Source organism: Paroedura picta, chromosome 3 (assembly GCF_049243985.1).
Source record: "Paroedura picta isolate Pp20150507F chromosome 3, Ppicta_v3.0, whole genome shotgun sequence".
Taxonomy (NCBI): Eukaryota; Metazoa; Chordata; class Lepidosauria; order Squamata; family Gekkonidae; genus Paroedura; species Paroedura picta.
The window spans coordinates 106,275,347-106,287,696 of NC_135371.1; the positions used below are offsets into that span (position 1 = coordinate 106,275,347).

The window sequence follows — 12,350 nt, forward strand, 5'->3', positions numbered from 1 at the left end:
GTCAGACTACCTGCACCTGACTGCCAAAGACAGTGTTGTTTCTTTAATTACTTTAGGGTAAGAAGAAGTGCAATTCCCCCTGTTGCTGTAGTAGCAGCAGCAGTAGTACTACTACTAATAATAGGCTGAGAGAAACCACCCTTGTCAGGTTTATTCTTCCACAGCTGACAGGGATGGTTTCAGAATGGGAGGCGTCAGGGTATTTGGCCTCAGGCATATGGGAAGAGAAAGCCGCTCCTGCGCTGGACAAGGAGACTGATTAAAGGCACCACCTTTGACTTGCTTTCCACGTGGTTTGCAGAGGTAGTAAAGGTGCGAAAGGAGGCGATTCCGGCCGTCTTTTTGGCTTAACCGAACAAGAGACAGGCAGGGAAGACACTCTGCCTGTTACAGTTGCCTCGCCGAACGCGTAACAATGAAAGGGGGAAAGAGCGAGAATGAATCGTTGACTAAGCGAACTCCTTCGCCTTGAGCACCCTGGAAGCGGCTCAGCAGCAGGAGCCAGTCAGGGGGAGCTTGGAAGGCGCGACTCTCTCTCCAAGCCGAGCTCTTCACCCCGGGGACTCAGTCTGCCTCCGCCGCCTCTTGCTTTCTCCGCGGAGCTGGGGAAGGCGGCCGACGGAGAGTCTGAGGAGAGGCCGCTCTGATTGGCCGCGGACTCCTGCCATTGGCCGCTCCGGCAGGCGGCGCGCTTCGTACCTAGGAAAGGCAGCGGCTGGCGGCTCCTGAGAAAGAGCAGTCAGCGGGCGCGCCGGTCTCCCGCCAGCGTTTAGGGGGCTCTTCAGCGGGGGCTTGGCTTCGCGGGCTTTGCCCTCCTCCCGCCAAGACAGCAGCTCTCCCTGGAGCAGAGGAAGGGCAGAGCAGCCGAAGGGACAGAGGCTGCGAGACCGACCGACCCTGGAGTTCGGAAGGGAACAGAGGCGGGTTGAAGCGCGCGTGTTCTTCGCCTGCCCTTGCCGGGCGCTCTCTTTCCGCCTCCCCCGCAGCCACCGAAGAAGATGCAGCCGGCCACGTAAGGCAAGGAGCTGGACCATGGTGTGGGCGCCCGAGCTGCTCCCCCTGCAATGGTGAGTCCCGGCTCCCTCCGGCCGCCCGGCTGGCAGGGATTTCTTTCTCCTCGCAAACCCTCGTTCCCGGCGAGAGAGGTGTGCCATCTTAGGAAGACTTGCCAGGGGATGGTGGGGCGGCTCACGGAAGCTTCTGCCACGAGAAATCCTGCAGTCTTTTAAGATGCCGCAGGACTTTTAAAATGCTAGGAAACCCAAGAGGTGCCACTCGCCCGGATGCCAGAGGAGGAGAGGCCTTGGCTGCCTTGTGGTTCAGAGGGGCTTTCACAGTCTGATGGGCTTGAAAAAGGCTCCGGGGCTCAACTTCAGCTGGGAGGGGGGGAAGGCACCCCTGCCTCCAGTGACGAGAGGTTTCTGGGAGCTCCTGAGCGTTCCTTCTGGCTGCTGACTGCACTTTAGCAAGGCTACTTTTGAGCGGTGCCTAGAGGTAGCTTGTTGGAGGACTCTTCAGGACAAAGTTGCTACCTATCTGTCAGAAAATGAGCAATAGATGGCAGCAATATCCTGGGGCAAAAATAATTCAGACAAAGTAGCCTAGCAAAGTTCTGGGGTTTTGAGTTGGGTCAGTTATTTAAGACAGTCGTTTTCTCCTGCTGGAAGGATGTGTTCCGATTTGATTTAGCATTTCTACAAAATACCTTGGGGATGTATTTTTGGAAACCTATACATGTTGGACTTCGTTTTATCCACCCTCTATTTGTCCTAGGGAGTAATTTCTTGACAGGACAAAGGGTAGTTCCAGCTTGACAAGAGTGCCTCTAGGTGATCTAATACATCATCTCTGACGTAGGTTGGAGAACCTTTCTATGAGAAAGGCAGGTGCCCCTTGGTTGTTTCATGCTGTTGAATAATCATTCACGGAGTGATCCTTCACACAAATGATGGGAACAGGAAGGAAGGCTAGGTAAAGAAGCACAAAAGAAGATATACATATTGGCAGGTTAGAAAACAAGGGGAGGGTTGCATAGGGACTGAGTTCTCCCTCTATGCAGCAGAAACTGAGAAGATAGCTGAGGATAGACAGAGAGGCAAGAATAATGATGAAACAGAACACGAGACTGGTACAAGGACTGAAAACTAAGGAGATCAAAATGCCCAGGGCTCTTGAGCTTGGTAAGACTGTCATTGGGAATTTCCCTATGAGAATTACTTCTCTCTCTCTCTTTCCCTGTATACTTTCCTTGTCTTTCGTGCTATCAGAAATCTCAGTGTTCATGAGAGATTGTCTTTATAATGAAATATTGAGTGGCATCATGCTTTTAGATGCTTAAGGACGGACTTCGTTTTTCTCAGTGCTCTCTGGAATTAGACTGCAGCTAAGGAAATAACTTTAGCTCTGCCTTGCTCATGTGGAAAAAAGAGTGTGCATGTGGAACCAGTCTGAGGTTGCATGAAAAAACAAAACAAATCCCGCCAAATCTATGGAGCTTAGAAATTCTGTGTACACCAATTTGCTTTGCTGTATGATTTTAAAATGTTACAATATTAACCGTGACCTATTAGAAACAATATACTATCCAGTTGCTGTATCACACTAACTGGTAAGTAAAAATTTGTTTTAACTGTTTTGGTAGCAGTTCGTTATTGCAGACAAATACACATTCAAATAGATATTATCTTACAGTTACAATGGTAAACTACTAATATTTTGGAAGCTATTTTCAGTTTGCAGTTATAAGCTTATTTATGATTTTTGTGTTTTTAAAAATGCATTTAGATTATGCCAGTTTTTCATGAGTGACTAATATCAGTAGTATCAATGAGCTACTCAGTCAAGGACTTCATTGTTTTTGAACCAGTCTTAAGGTGATATACATACATTTTGTTTGCACATTGTTACAGCAGTTGTGAATGCAGAGGTGCCCAACTGAAATTGTAAACATGCAAGCACTATATTACACAAACCACTTTTGCCTCCTCTCAGTTAACTGCAAGTTTAAAAAAAATTCCTTCCATCAAGGTCTGCATATTGCAACAAATCTCTTAAGGACTTTAATGATACATGAGAAAGTAGGCTCTCCCCCCCACCTTTTCTAAGCTGTCGGCAGCAGAGACAAAGAGGAAGAATGGCATCAGATAAGTGGCATGAGATATGATGTACCATTTAAGAGGTTGTGTTGTGTTCTATTTGGCCTTGTGTATCTGTGCAAATTGATAGATGCTCAAAGCATTTTGAAGCATTTTTGGTATGCCACATGGTATTTTCTTTGGCTTCTGTTAAGGAAATTCTTTCACTACTAGGAAACTTGCTTGTTTCAGAGAAGAATTCTGTATCCATTCCTCAAAAAGAACTACTTTGCAGCTGACTACAGTCAATCAGTACAGTGTTGGATCCTAAACCTTAAACTGCTGTTTTATCTCACTGTTTCTTTAGCGGCACTTATTCAGTCTCATTTCTCCACAGCAGAGGTCTTTCCCATAAGAAAACAGGCTGTTCCAAGACCCTGAGTGGAGCTTTCCCCCCTATATAACCTTTAGCAGTATGGGAATAACAGTCTATGAGGAGTGGGTAAATAAGTGGGACTGTCTTTAAAGTTTATGCATTTAGGTTGTGAACTTAGATATTGTACAACTTAGACTTTTTATAGATACTAGTGGGTAGCCATGTTGGTCCGAAGTAGGATAAATTCTAATCCAATAGTACCTTTCAGACCAACAAAGATGTGCAAGGTGTGAACTTCTGTGTGCATGGATACTTCCTCAGACTTTTTATATTTGGCATTTTATGTTAATGAAGCGGTGGGGCATAAATCCAAATGATGATAAATAATAAACCTACAGGTAATCACATTATCAAGATATGGGGCACGGTAGTTGAGAGTAATTAATCCAAAATCACAGTCAAGTCATGGGTGAATAGGAAGATGTGAATGCATACTGGCTCAGATTTTTATGTGAGTTGTGGGGGTACAGGCTGCTTGAACACATATATGCCAGGTCTTAAATGATTTTTGTAATAATTAAGAGTCCATCAACTTCAACCCAAGGCTAAAGCAAGACTCTATTCTCATAAGAATTAACGGAGAATGCTCTGTGAATATATCATGTCATTAGGTTGAGGTCTGAAGGTGTTATTTAATGGATCTTTCATCTGTTGATTTTAAAGAACTACAGCATAAAACAAACTTTCTGGGAAGTTTTAATTTTATCTTGTTCTAAAGGTATCTTTAATAACTCCAAAATAAACCTTCTGCAGTGAAACATTGTGAAAGTCTGAGTCACTGAAAAACTGTGTAGCTGGTATCTTTCAGATGTGGTTTCATAGTCAATGGGTTGTTGATCTGAGCAAACAATTATTAGTAGTAGGAAGAACAGACTGGATCATGTGACTTTCTTTAGATCAGTGCAATACAATAGCACAGGAGGTCACCAAAATGAATCTTCCAGAAGACGAGCAGGTGGACCTGTCACCTACTTATCTGGAAGGAAATTGTCTTCCTCCTTCTCTCCTTTCTTAGTGCAGTGTGGCAGTCTTTGGAGGCTATTCACAAGACAAACTCTAGGAGGTTCTCAGTACTGGCAAATCATTGGCTACTGCAACTTTAGCTTTCTTTGAGGTTGACTGATATAATGAAGGTGATAGAAAACTTCCAAAGTTACTTCACAGAATTGCCTATGATTGCATCTGAGAGCTAGTCTCTAATGGAAAAGGCTCTGCATTCTGCACTAGACTGTGAAATGCCAAGGAGTTAGGAATGAGCACATTATGTACAATACTTTAAATGCCTTTGGCTCATGTTGCTTATGTTCACTCAGAGTGAAAACAGCAGGTAGGGTTATCCCAACATCCTCCTCCTCAGTGTTCTGTCCAGAAAAGGAACCTCATGGCCTGGACTCTTATTGAAAGTAATGACATGTGGTGTTGTAAGAAAATACCAGATTAAGTATCTAGCTGCTGTTGTTCTCTGGTCTCTGTGTTAAGTGAAAAAACTAAAAATCTGTTCACTTATTTTCTTTATATAACTATTCATGGAATGAATCATGGGTTATACATGTTTCAAATAAGTGAATAAATAAGGATCAGCCTACTTCTCAGAATAATGTAATTTCTAAAAATTTAATCAATGGCTGTTGTGGTAGGTGGTATCATTTTTATCACCAACTCAATTTGCTCCAACCATTTTTGGGTTTTTTTGTTTACCCTAATCACATCATTGTATTTGACTCATTTTGGCTGCCTAGTTTGCATTGTGTTTTGTTCTTCTTTGGCTACTTACCCTCTTCTGGATTTGCCAAGAAGTACATACAATGGTTTGATCGCCATAGAAGTAAAAGAGGTCTTTGCTCATGTTCATGTCCCTACTCAGCCATGAATTTGGTGAGCATTATGCAAGTCAGCCAGGTTTGCCTCATAGGGCTAAAATGGCACTTGACATTTCCTTAGCCCAGTGTTCAGTTCTTCCAAAAAGCACATGTTTAATTCTTACAAAGCACCTTCAGTCAAATTTGATTTACTGGTTAGTATGTGTTGGATTTCAAGAAGTTTTGTCCTCGATGTCCCTAATTTTAGAGTCTTGAGGTTGTGGGGAGATATTTTCAGGAGGCCAGAATTCTTTAGTGAAAAACTTGATTCAAATTCCCTTTCCTTCCTGAGGAAGCTTCAGTGTAACTTCATGATTAGAAGATCACATGGAATGCCCCCTCCCCCCGCATTTTTGAGAAGCCGTTCGTAGAAATGTTCTATCCAGGAATAGGCTTATGGATCATTGGTTTGATGTAACACTTCGCTCTTTGTACTAAAAAACGCCAAACACAAACCATGTTGGAACAATGTTGACTTTATAGATGTCTGGCATAGAGCCTTTTGCAAAGGAGAAAAAACACCACCACCACCCTGTATCAGACTGCATATTTTCATTGCAGCTGGTTGTAATCTGGTCCTGTTAAGTAACTCCATAAACCAAGTGTGATTATTTCAAATAATTTAATTTAAATGAGAAAATGGCCCCAAATGAATAAGAATGGATGCAGACATACAAATAACAATGAGAGACACAGTAATGTTCAGTAGAAAGTCAATTAATTAGAAACAAGAAAAATTATGCTTAGCCCTTTTTATATCATTAGGTGAACAATTACAGATAATAATAGAAAATGTAATCAGCACTCAGTGTGTAGTATGATTAGATGCTGAGATAGCAGCAGGGGATAGCATTCAACTGTTCAGCACCACGGAGTCCGAATATATACCATGATACGATATTTCTAGTATATATTTAAAATGTATCACTTAAATGCCTAAGAAATGTCATAAGTTATTTTCTGAAAGTGACAGGCCTAAATACTAAATATTTCTGATTGCAAGTGCCTGCCTTTTGCTTTCTTAAAGAACTCCTCACAAACTCTGTTGTGTTTGCTCTGCAGTCAGGAGATTGATCAGAACAGTAATCTGTATCCCATTTCTGTCTGGTCAAAACACATCACAGTTCTCTTTACCTCATCCATCTTAACTTCCAAACCATATTCCTTTCAGCCAACTGAAAGGGAAAAGTTGTCTTTTTCCCCAGTAGAAGAAGCACACATAGAATTGAGTAGTAGGTGGGGTAGGAGGTAGTTTTTCGTATGGCCATTTCTTCCATATTCAGCTGAGCATATGTGCCAGGGTGGCAGCTTTCTATCTGTTCATTCTGATGGGGAATTCTGGCATAGATTTGGAGGACTTCGGATGGAAGAGGAATAGCACTATGAGATATTTGTTACAGCAGGCAGCTCAATGTTAGGCTCATGAGTCTTCCCAGATTGTAGATGTGTGTGTAGTTGTACTCATTAAACATGGTCATTTGTTGTGTATAGGGGAACAACGTTAGAGGTGTTGGCTTGTTTATGGTAAAACAATCAAGAAGTGACTTCTGGTCAGTTGGACTGCAAAAGCATAGCCATAACACCATTATGAAATGTATTTACTTCTGCACTGATAGTTAAGGCTTCTTCCTCATTATGGACATTGTCTCAGCTGAGGCAATTTTACTTGATTTGAGACAGAAGGTACATCAAAAGATAAGTTAAGGCATTACAAATAATGGAGAGTGGGCCTCTATTCATCATAAAGAGCAGGTGCCAGTACTTTCTTGAATAAAGTTTGCAAACTGTGATGGAGCAGAACCCCATGAGTGGAGAATGAACAATCCATTCCATGTCTCCATTCTTCCTTTTATCACATAACTCCAGTGCAGATGGACATTGCAGATTTTTTGGAGGAGGGAATTCTGATCCAGATACGAATGGGTGCTTCTTTTCAAATAAACGTTGAAAGGAAGAGTCAGGAGTAGCGAACCAGAATACCTACCACAATCAGGAAGGGTAGATACAGTGCTAAATATAAGCCCATGTGGTTAATGAATATAGTAAAGGAACCTGTACAATGCAAGAACACTTTCTTTAAAGTGTGGAAGTCTAGCCCACATGGCTAAAATTTGAGGAAGCATTTGAGGAAGCATAGACTGCAGCTGCAACTGCAGCTGCCTTTTGTATTTTTGCGAGTGTGAAAATCATACTTCTGATTGCAGTATTGGTGGGATCAGTTCAAACTTACCATCATGGGTTCCATCTGTTCCAGGGTGGTTTTTAAAAAATGTTTATTTGCACACTAGTTTCAAAGCCCATTTATAAAAATGGGCTTTGAAAGGGGAGTAGGGCGAAGGGAGACGGCCGGGCGCACCCAGCCATGCACCCCCATCTCTGGCAGCGACTGTGGCGAAAGTGGTTGGTGTGGCGATGGACAAGAAGGGGAGGTGGAGCACGCGGGCCACTCACCGGCGTTGGCATGGTCGTTCTTGGATACGGTGTGGCCATGGAGGTGTGGGTGGGGGAAGGCCGGGAGCGGCTGTGTAGGCAGGCGAGTTGGGGCATCAGGCATTGTCCTCTCCCCGCGCATAGGTGGAGGGCTGTGGGGAAGCATCACAGCTATGGGGTGGGGGGCATGGGGTGGCGATGGGGAGGGCAGAAATGCATGTGCAGGAGGCCGCACATGTGTGGTGGAGGGGTGGGGCAGGCTGGGAAGGGCAACCAGTCATGCGCGGGAGTCCGCGAATGCCTGGGTCAGCCTAGCGCCGTGGTGGCGGCCCCACGGGATGTGCGGCCTAGCCACAGCGCTAGAGGAAGGGCAGGAAAGAGGCTTGGACGCAGAGGATGGGGGAAAGGTAAGGAGGCGCAGGGCGAACGTTGGTCGGGGAAAGGGACGGGCGGGGTGGGGATGGGCGTGTGGGTCTCGTTGGGAGCATCGTCGTTGTGGGAAGGGGATTGAGGGGGAGGGGCTTCAACACGGCGTCCCTGATCCTGTCCCAAGGGTGAGGGGAAGGTGCCGGGAGGACTTACTGTGTAGGAAGGCTGCTTGTCTTTCTCCGCAGTGAGTCCCCTGGCGGGCAAGGCCGGGTCAAGCAGGCAATGGGAAGCCGTGCAACTGGCTGTTTGGCCCTCGAGTGGCACTCGGAGGGGCGAATCAAGAGCTGCTTTGCAGCTCCTGATTCGCTCCTCCGAGTTTTTATCCTGGACAGGGCCCTCCCTATCTCCTCCCCCTTAGTGCTTAGCGCTTTATTTAGACTGCTCCGCAGGAGTGGTTTAAAGATATGTTGAAGCATTTCAGCAGCCTCGTTTGCTCTGCCCATCTGAGTAGCCACATTTAGTCTTGTGTAAAGTGTAGTAGGCTCTCAAACAGCAACACTGAAGCACAAAAGCTAAATTATTTGCTCTGTCACTTGGCCCCTGACATTTTAAAACTGAAAACATGAAAATGGTGTAAGAAATAGAAGGGTTTTCCCCACCAGGGAGAAGGATGTAAAAGGCCAAGAGATTATTTGGTGTGTTTTTTACAAGCAATGTTTACTTGGTATGTCTACTTTTGTGCAAGAGGAGGACATGATTCCAGCTTTCTCAGGCTGGAGAGAGAGGCAAACAGAAGAGATCTCAGCAGACACACAGCAGAGCAAAGAGGAAGGTATCTCCTATGGGAATTAAATTCAGTCATTAAAATGTTTCTCTGCTGGGATGCAGATTTTAAAAACACACACATACAAACCTGGTTGCCCTTTCTGGGTAGATTTTGGCAGGGGCAGGTTGTGCTGAAAGTCATCAATGAATCATAGAATCATAGAGTTGGAAGGGACCTCCTGGGTCATCTAGTCCAACCATCCTGCACTATGCAGGACACTCACAACCCTATAACTCACCCACTGTAATCTGCCACCCCTTTGAACCTTCACAGAATCAGCCTCTCCATCAGATGGCTATCCAGCCTCTGTTTAAAAAATTCCTAAAATGGAGAATGCAATAAACTTAATTCAGATTATGAGCAGAGGCTTTATTGTAAATACATTTCACTTTTTGGGGGGGGAGGGGAGGAGTGCAAGAGAAACCTGTTTTATTGGGAATGGGGGGGGGAATTGAGAAGATGAAACAGCAGAAGGATATTTATGAAGTTGTCCAAAGACAAGAAAAACACACATACTAACACTGGAAAAAACAAGAGGATTTTAAAGACAATATGAAAGATGCCCTTTTCAAGAAGCTTGGGATCCACATTGAGTGGCAAGGATATTACTAGAACTGCCTTCCCTTCTGCGATTCTAAGATCATTTAACCAAATTGCCTCGGCCTGCAGATCTAAGGCCCTACCCCTAAGATCCACTCCAACTCAACCTTCCTCTTGGTTTGATAACGATTGCCTCAGGGAAAAGGTTGCTCATTCATTCATTCATTCATTCCATGAAGCTCGTCTGTCCAAAGATCTCACTCTGTTAGAAAACTACACACTCCAAAAAAGACATTACGAATCTCTAACAAACACTAAGAAGCGCTCTTATTATCAGGCGAAATGGGACCACCTTTTAGCAGCATTTAAATCCAATAACAGCAGCTCTTTTTGGAGAACGATTGCAAACCGCTTAGGCAAAAGCAACAGGTCATTTAAATCTTCTATTTCTCCCCAAACATGGTACAATTTATCTACACTCTTTGCTGCCTCCCTGATCCAAAATAATCACTCCAGTCTCCCCTCTGCTGATTCTCTTCCTAGCTGGCCACCTGTTAGTCTGGATGAAACTGAAAACCTTATCCAACAACTAAAACTAGGCAAATCTCCAGGCCCCGATGGACTACCAGCCGAGCTATTTAAACTAAACTCTAACTGGTGGAAACAACTTTTGGCTATCCTTTTTACCAGTCGGGAGTTTTCCCTGAATCCTGGTTTAACTCAGTCATTGTGCCTATTTACAAAAAAGGTGGTTCTATCTCTCCAGTAAATTATCGTCCTATTAGCCTTCTATCTATCGCCAGTAAAATGTACGCCAAACTTCTAGAACTTAAGCTACTAGATTGGGTGACTTCAAATGACATAATAGGTCCCGAACAAATTGGCTTTACTAAAAATTGTTCTACTCTAGACCACTGTTTAACCCTCTATTCTCTTGCAGACAAATATCTTCATACAGGTAGGAGGAAACTCTATGCAGCTTTTGTTGACCTCAAGGGTGCATTTGATTCTATCTCCAGGTGTTTACTATGGAGAAAATTGCAAGACCTTGATTCGTGCCTATTACTACTCCTAGTGAACCTCCATTCCAACAATATCTGTCATGTCAAATTTACTGAAAAGGGTCATCTAACGACTCAGATCCCCATCCTGAGAGGAGTTAAACAAGGCTGCGTCCTTGCTCCTCATTTATTTAACCTTTTTTTTACACGATCTTCCAAAAACCCTAAGACTCATAAATGGTCATCCTCCCAAACTAGATAAACTGCCTATCCCACTTCCTCTATAAGCTGATGATACAGTCTTGCTTTCCTATTCTAGAATTGGTCTGAAAAGATATTTGAACACTTCCTATGAGTATTGCCAGCTTAATGACCTATTGATTAACTTCGAAAAAACCAAAGTGATAGTCTTTGTACAGAAGTGGTCCCCTTTAAACTGGCGTATTGGTGGTCATCAAATTGAGCAGGTCAAATGGTTCAAATACTTAGGAATCACCTTCCAACATAATTTGCACTGGACCAAACATAGAAATAGGATTATTTTTCAGGCTAAATGTTCTACTACCCATTTAAACCATTTTTTCTTCCTCAAAGGTAAGCAGTTTGTCCCAGCTGCCTGTGTGTTTGACTCAAAAATTCTTCCCCAAATTTTATATGGCATCCCTCTGTGGATCTCAGCTTTTAACAAAAACTTGGAAAGGTTACAGTCTGCCTTTTTCCGGCAGATTTTGGGAACTCCGAATTGTGTCCCTTACTCCTCCTTATGTCTCGAAATCGGCCATAATCTTCTCGAAACTAAGGCCTGGATTTCTACCTTCAAATATTGGCTAAAACTGCATTTTAGGGTTCGATCAGATAGTCTATTGGCCTGTTTATTGAGAGACTCTTTTAAATTTAAATGGTTCTCTACCATCCTGACTACACTCCAACAAATTGGCATTGACTACAATTACATCTTATCTCTGAATGAATCTTCCATTATGTGCCAAATTAAACAAAGGCTCCTCGATCAGGAATTCCAAAAAGTCCAACCTACTGTCCCAACAATTTGTTCTCCCAGTGCTCTTGGTCTCAAAGTGAAGCATGGGATAATGCCGCCTTATTTCTATAACCTGGCAAATCCCCTTTATCGCAGAGAGTTTTCGCTTGCGCGGCTCAACGCCTTTCCATCCAAAGTATTACAAGGGAGATTTGCCAAGATTCCTTTCGAAAATAGACTATGTCCCTGTGAATTAAACGCGCCTGACACCATGCAACATACCTTACTGGATTGTCCCTTGTTTATTGTCCAGCGAAGGCATGTTATACCTTTTATACCCAAATGGAGAAATCATTCAAAAGACCAATTTTTGTTGAGCGATAAGGATGCCAATATCACCTTTATTACGGCTGACTTTTTGTCTTCAGTTTTTAAACTTAAACTGCTTGATGTATCCTATCTCTGTTCATTTTGGTAATCTGCTTTATGCCAATAAAGATATTGTGTGTGTGAGTGGCAAAATATGTGAAAAAATACCCAAATAAATATAACAAGGCAAGAATAAAAAAGTATTTGAAAACTGCATTACTATAATCATTAGAACAAACATTTTAAAAATACATCAAAAGAAAACCAGCATGGGAAACTGTTTGGAATGTTAAATGATAAAGTCTGAGTCTGGATACCAAATCTATTGCAGGACATCTTTAAAGCCTGAAAAAATGTTTAAAGGTCTCTGGCAGGACTGATGATAGCCTAGTTGAGGGGCACTTGCCATAGGGTTGCCAACTACCTGGTGAGGCTTTCTAATGTTTTTAAAATATGTTTTTAACATT

General features: G+C 43.2%; 1 protein-coding gene across 4 annotated transcripts in view; it reads left to right on the plus strand.

Annotated features, from left to right (window-relative positions):
* The first annotated feature begins 202 nt into the window (after window positions 1-202).
* The window catches only part of HTR4 (5-hydroxytryptamine receptor 4), a 303,769-nt gene continuing 291,621 nt past the window's right edge, over window positions 203-12,350 (plus strand). The window contains exon 1 of one of the 4 annotated variants that reach the window (XM_077327108.1): window positions 203-1,067. In XM_077327108.1, coding sequence (XP_077183223.1) covers window positions 1,033-1,067 — 35 coding nt within the window. In that variant the 5' untranslated portion in view covers window positions 203-1,032. Of the gene's footprint in view, window positions 1,068-2,020; window positions 2,181-12,350 lie in introns of those variants that run through there. The other 3 variants (XM_077327105.1, XM_077327106.1, XM_077327107.1) reach the window with 3 other exon arrangements.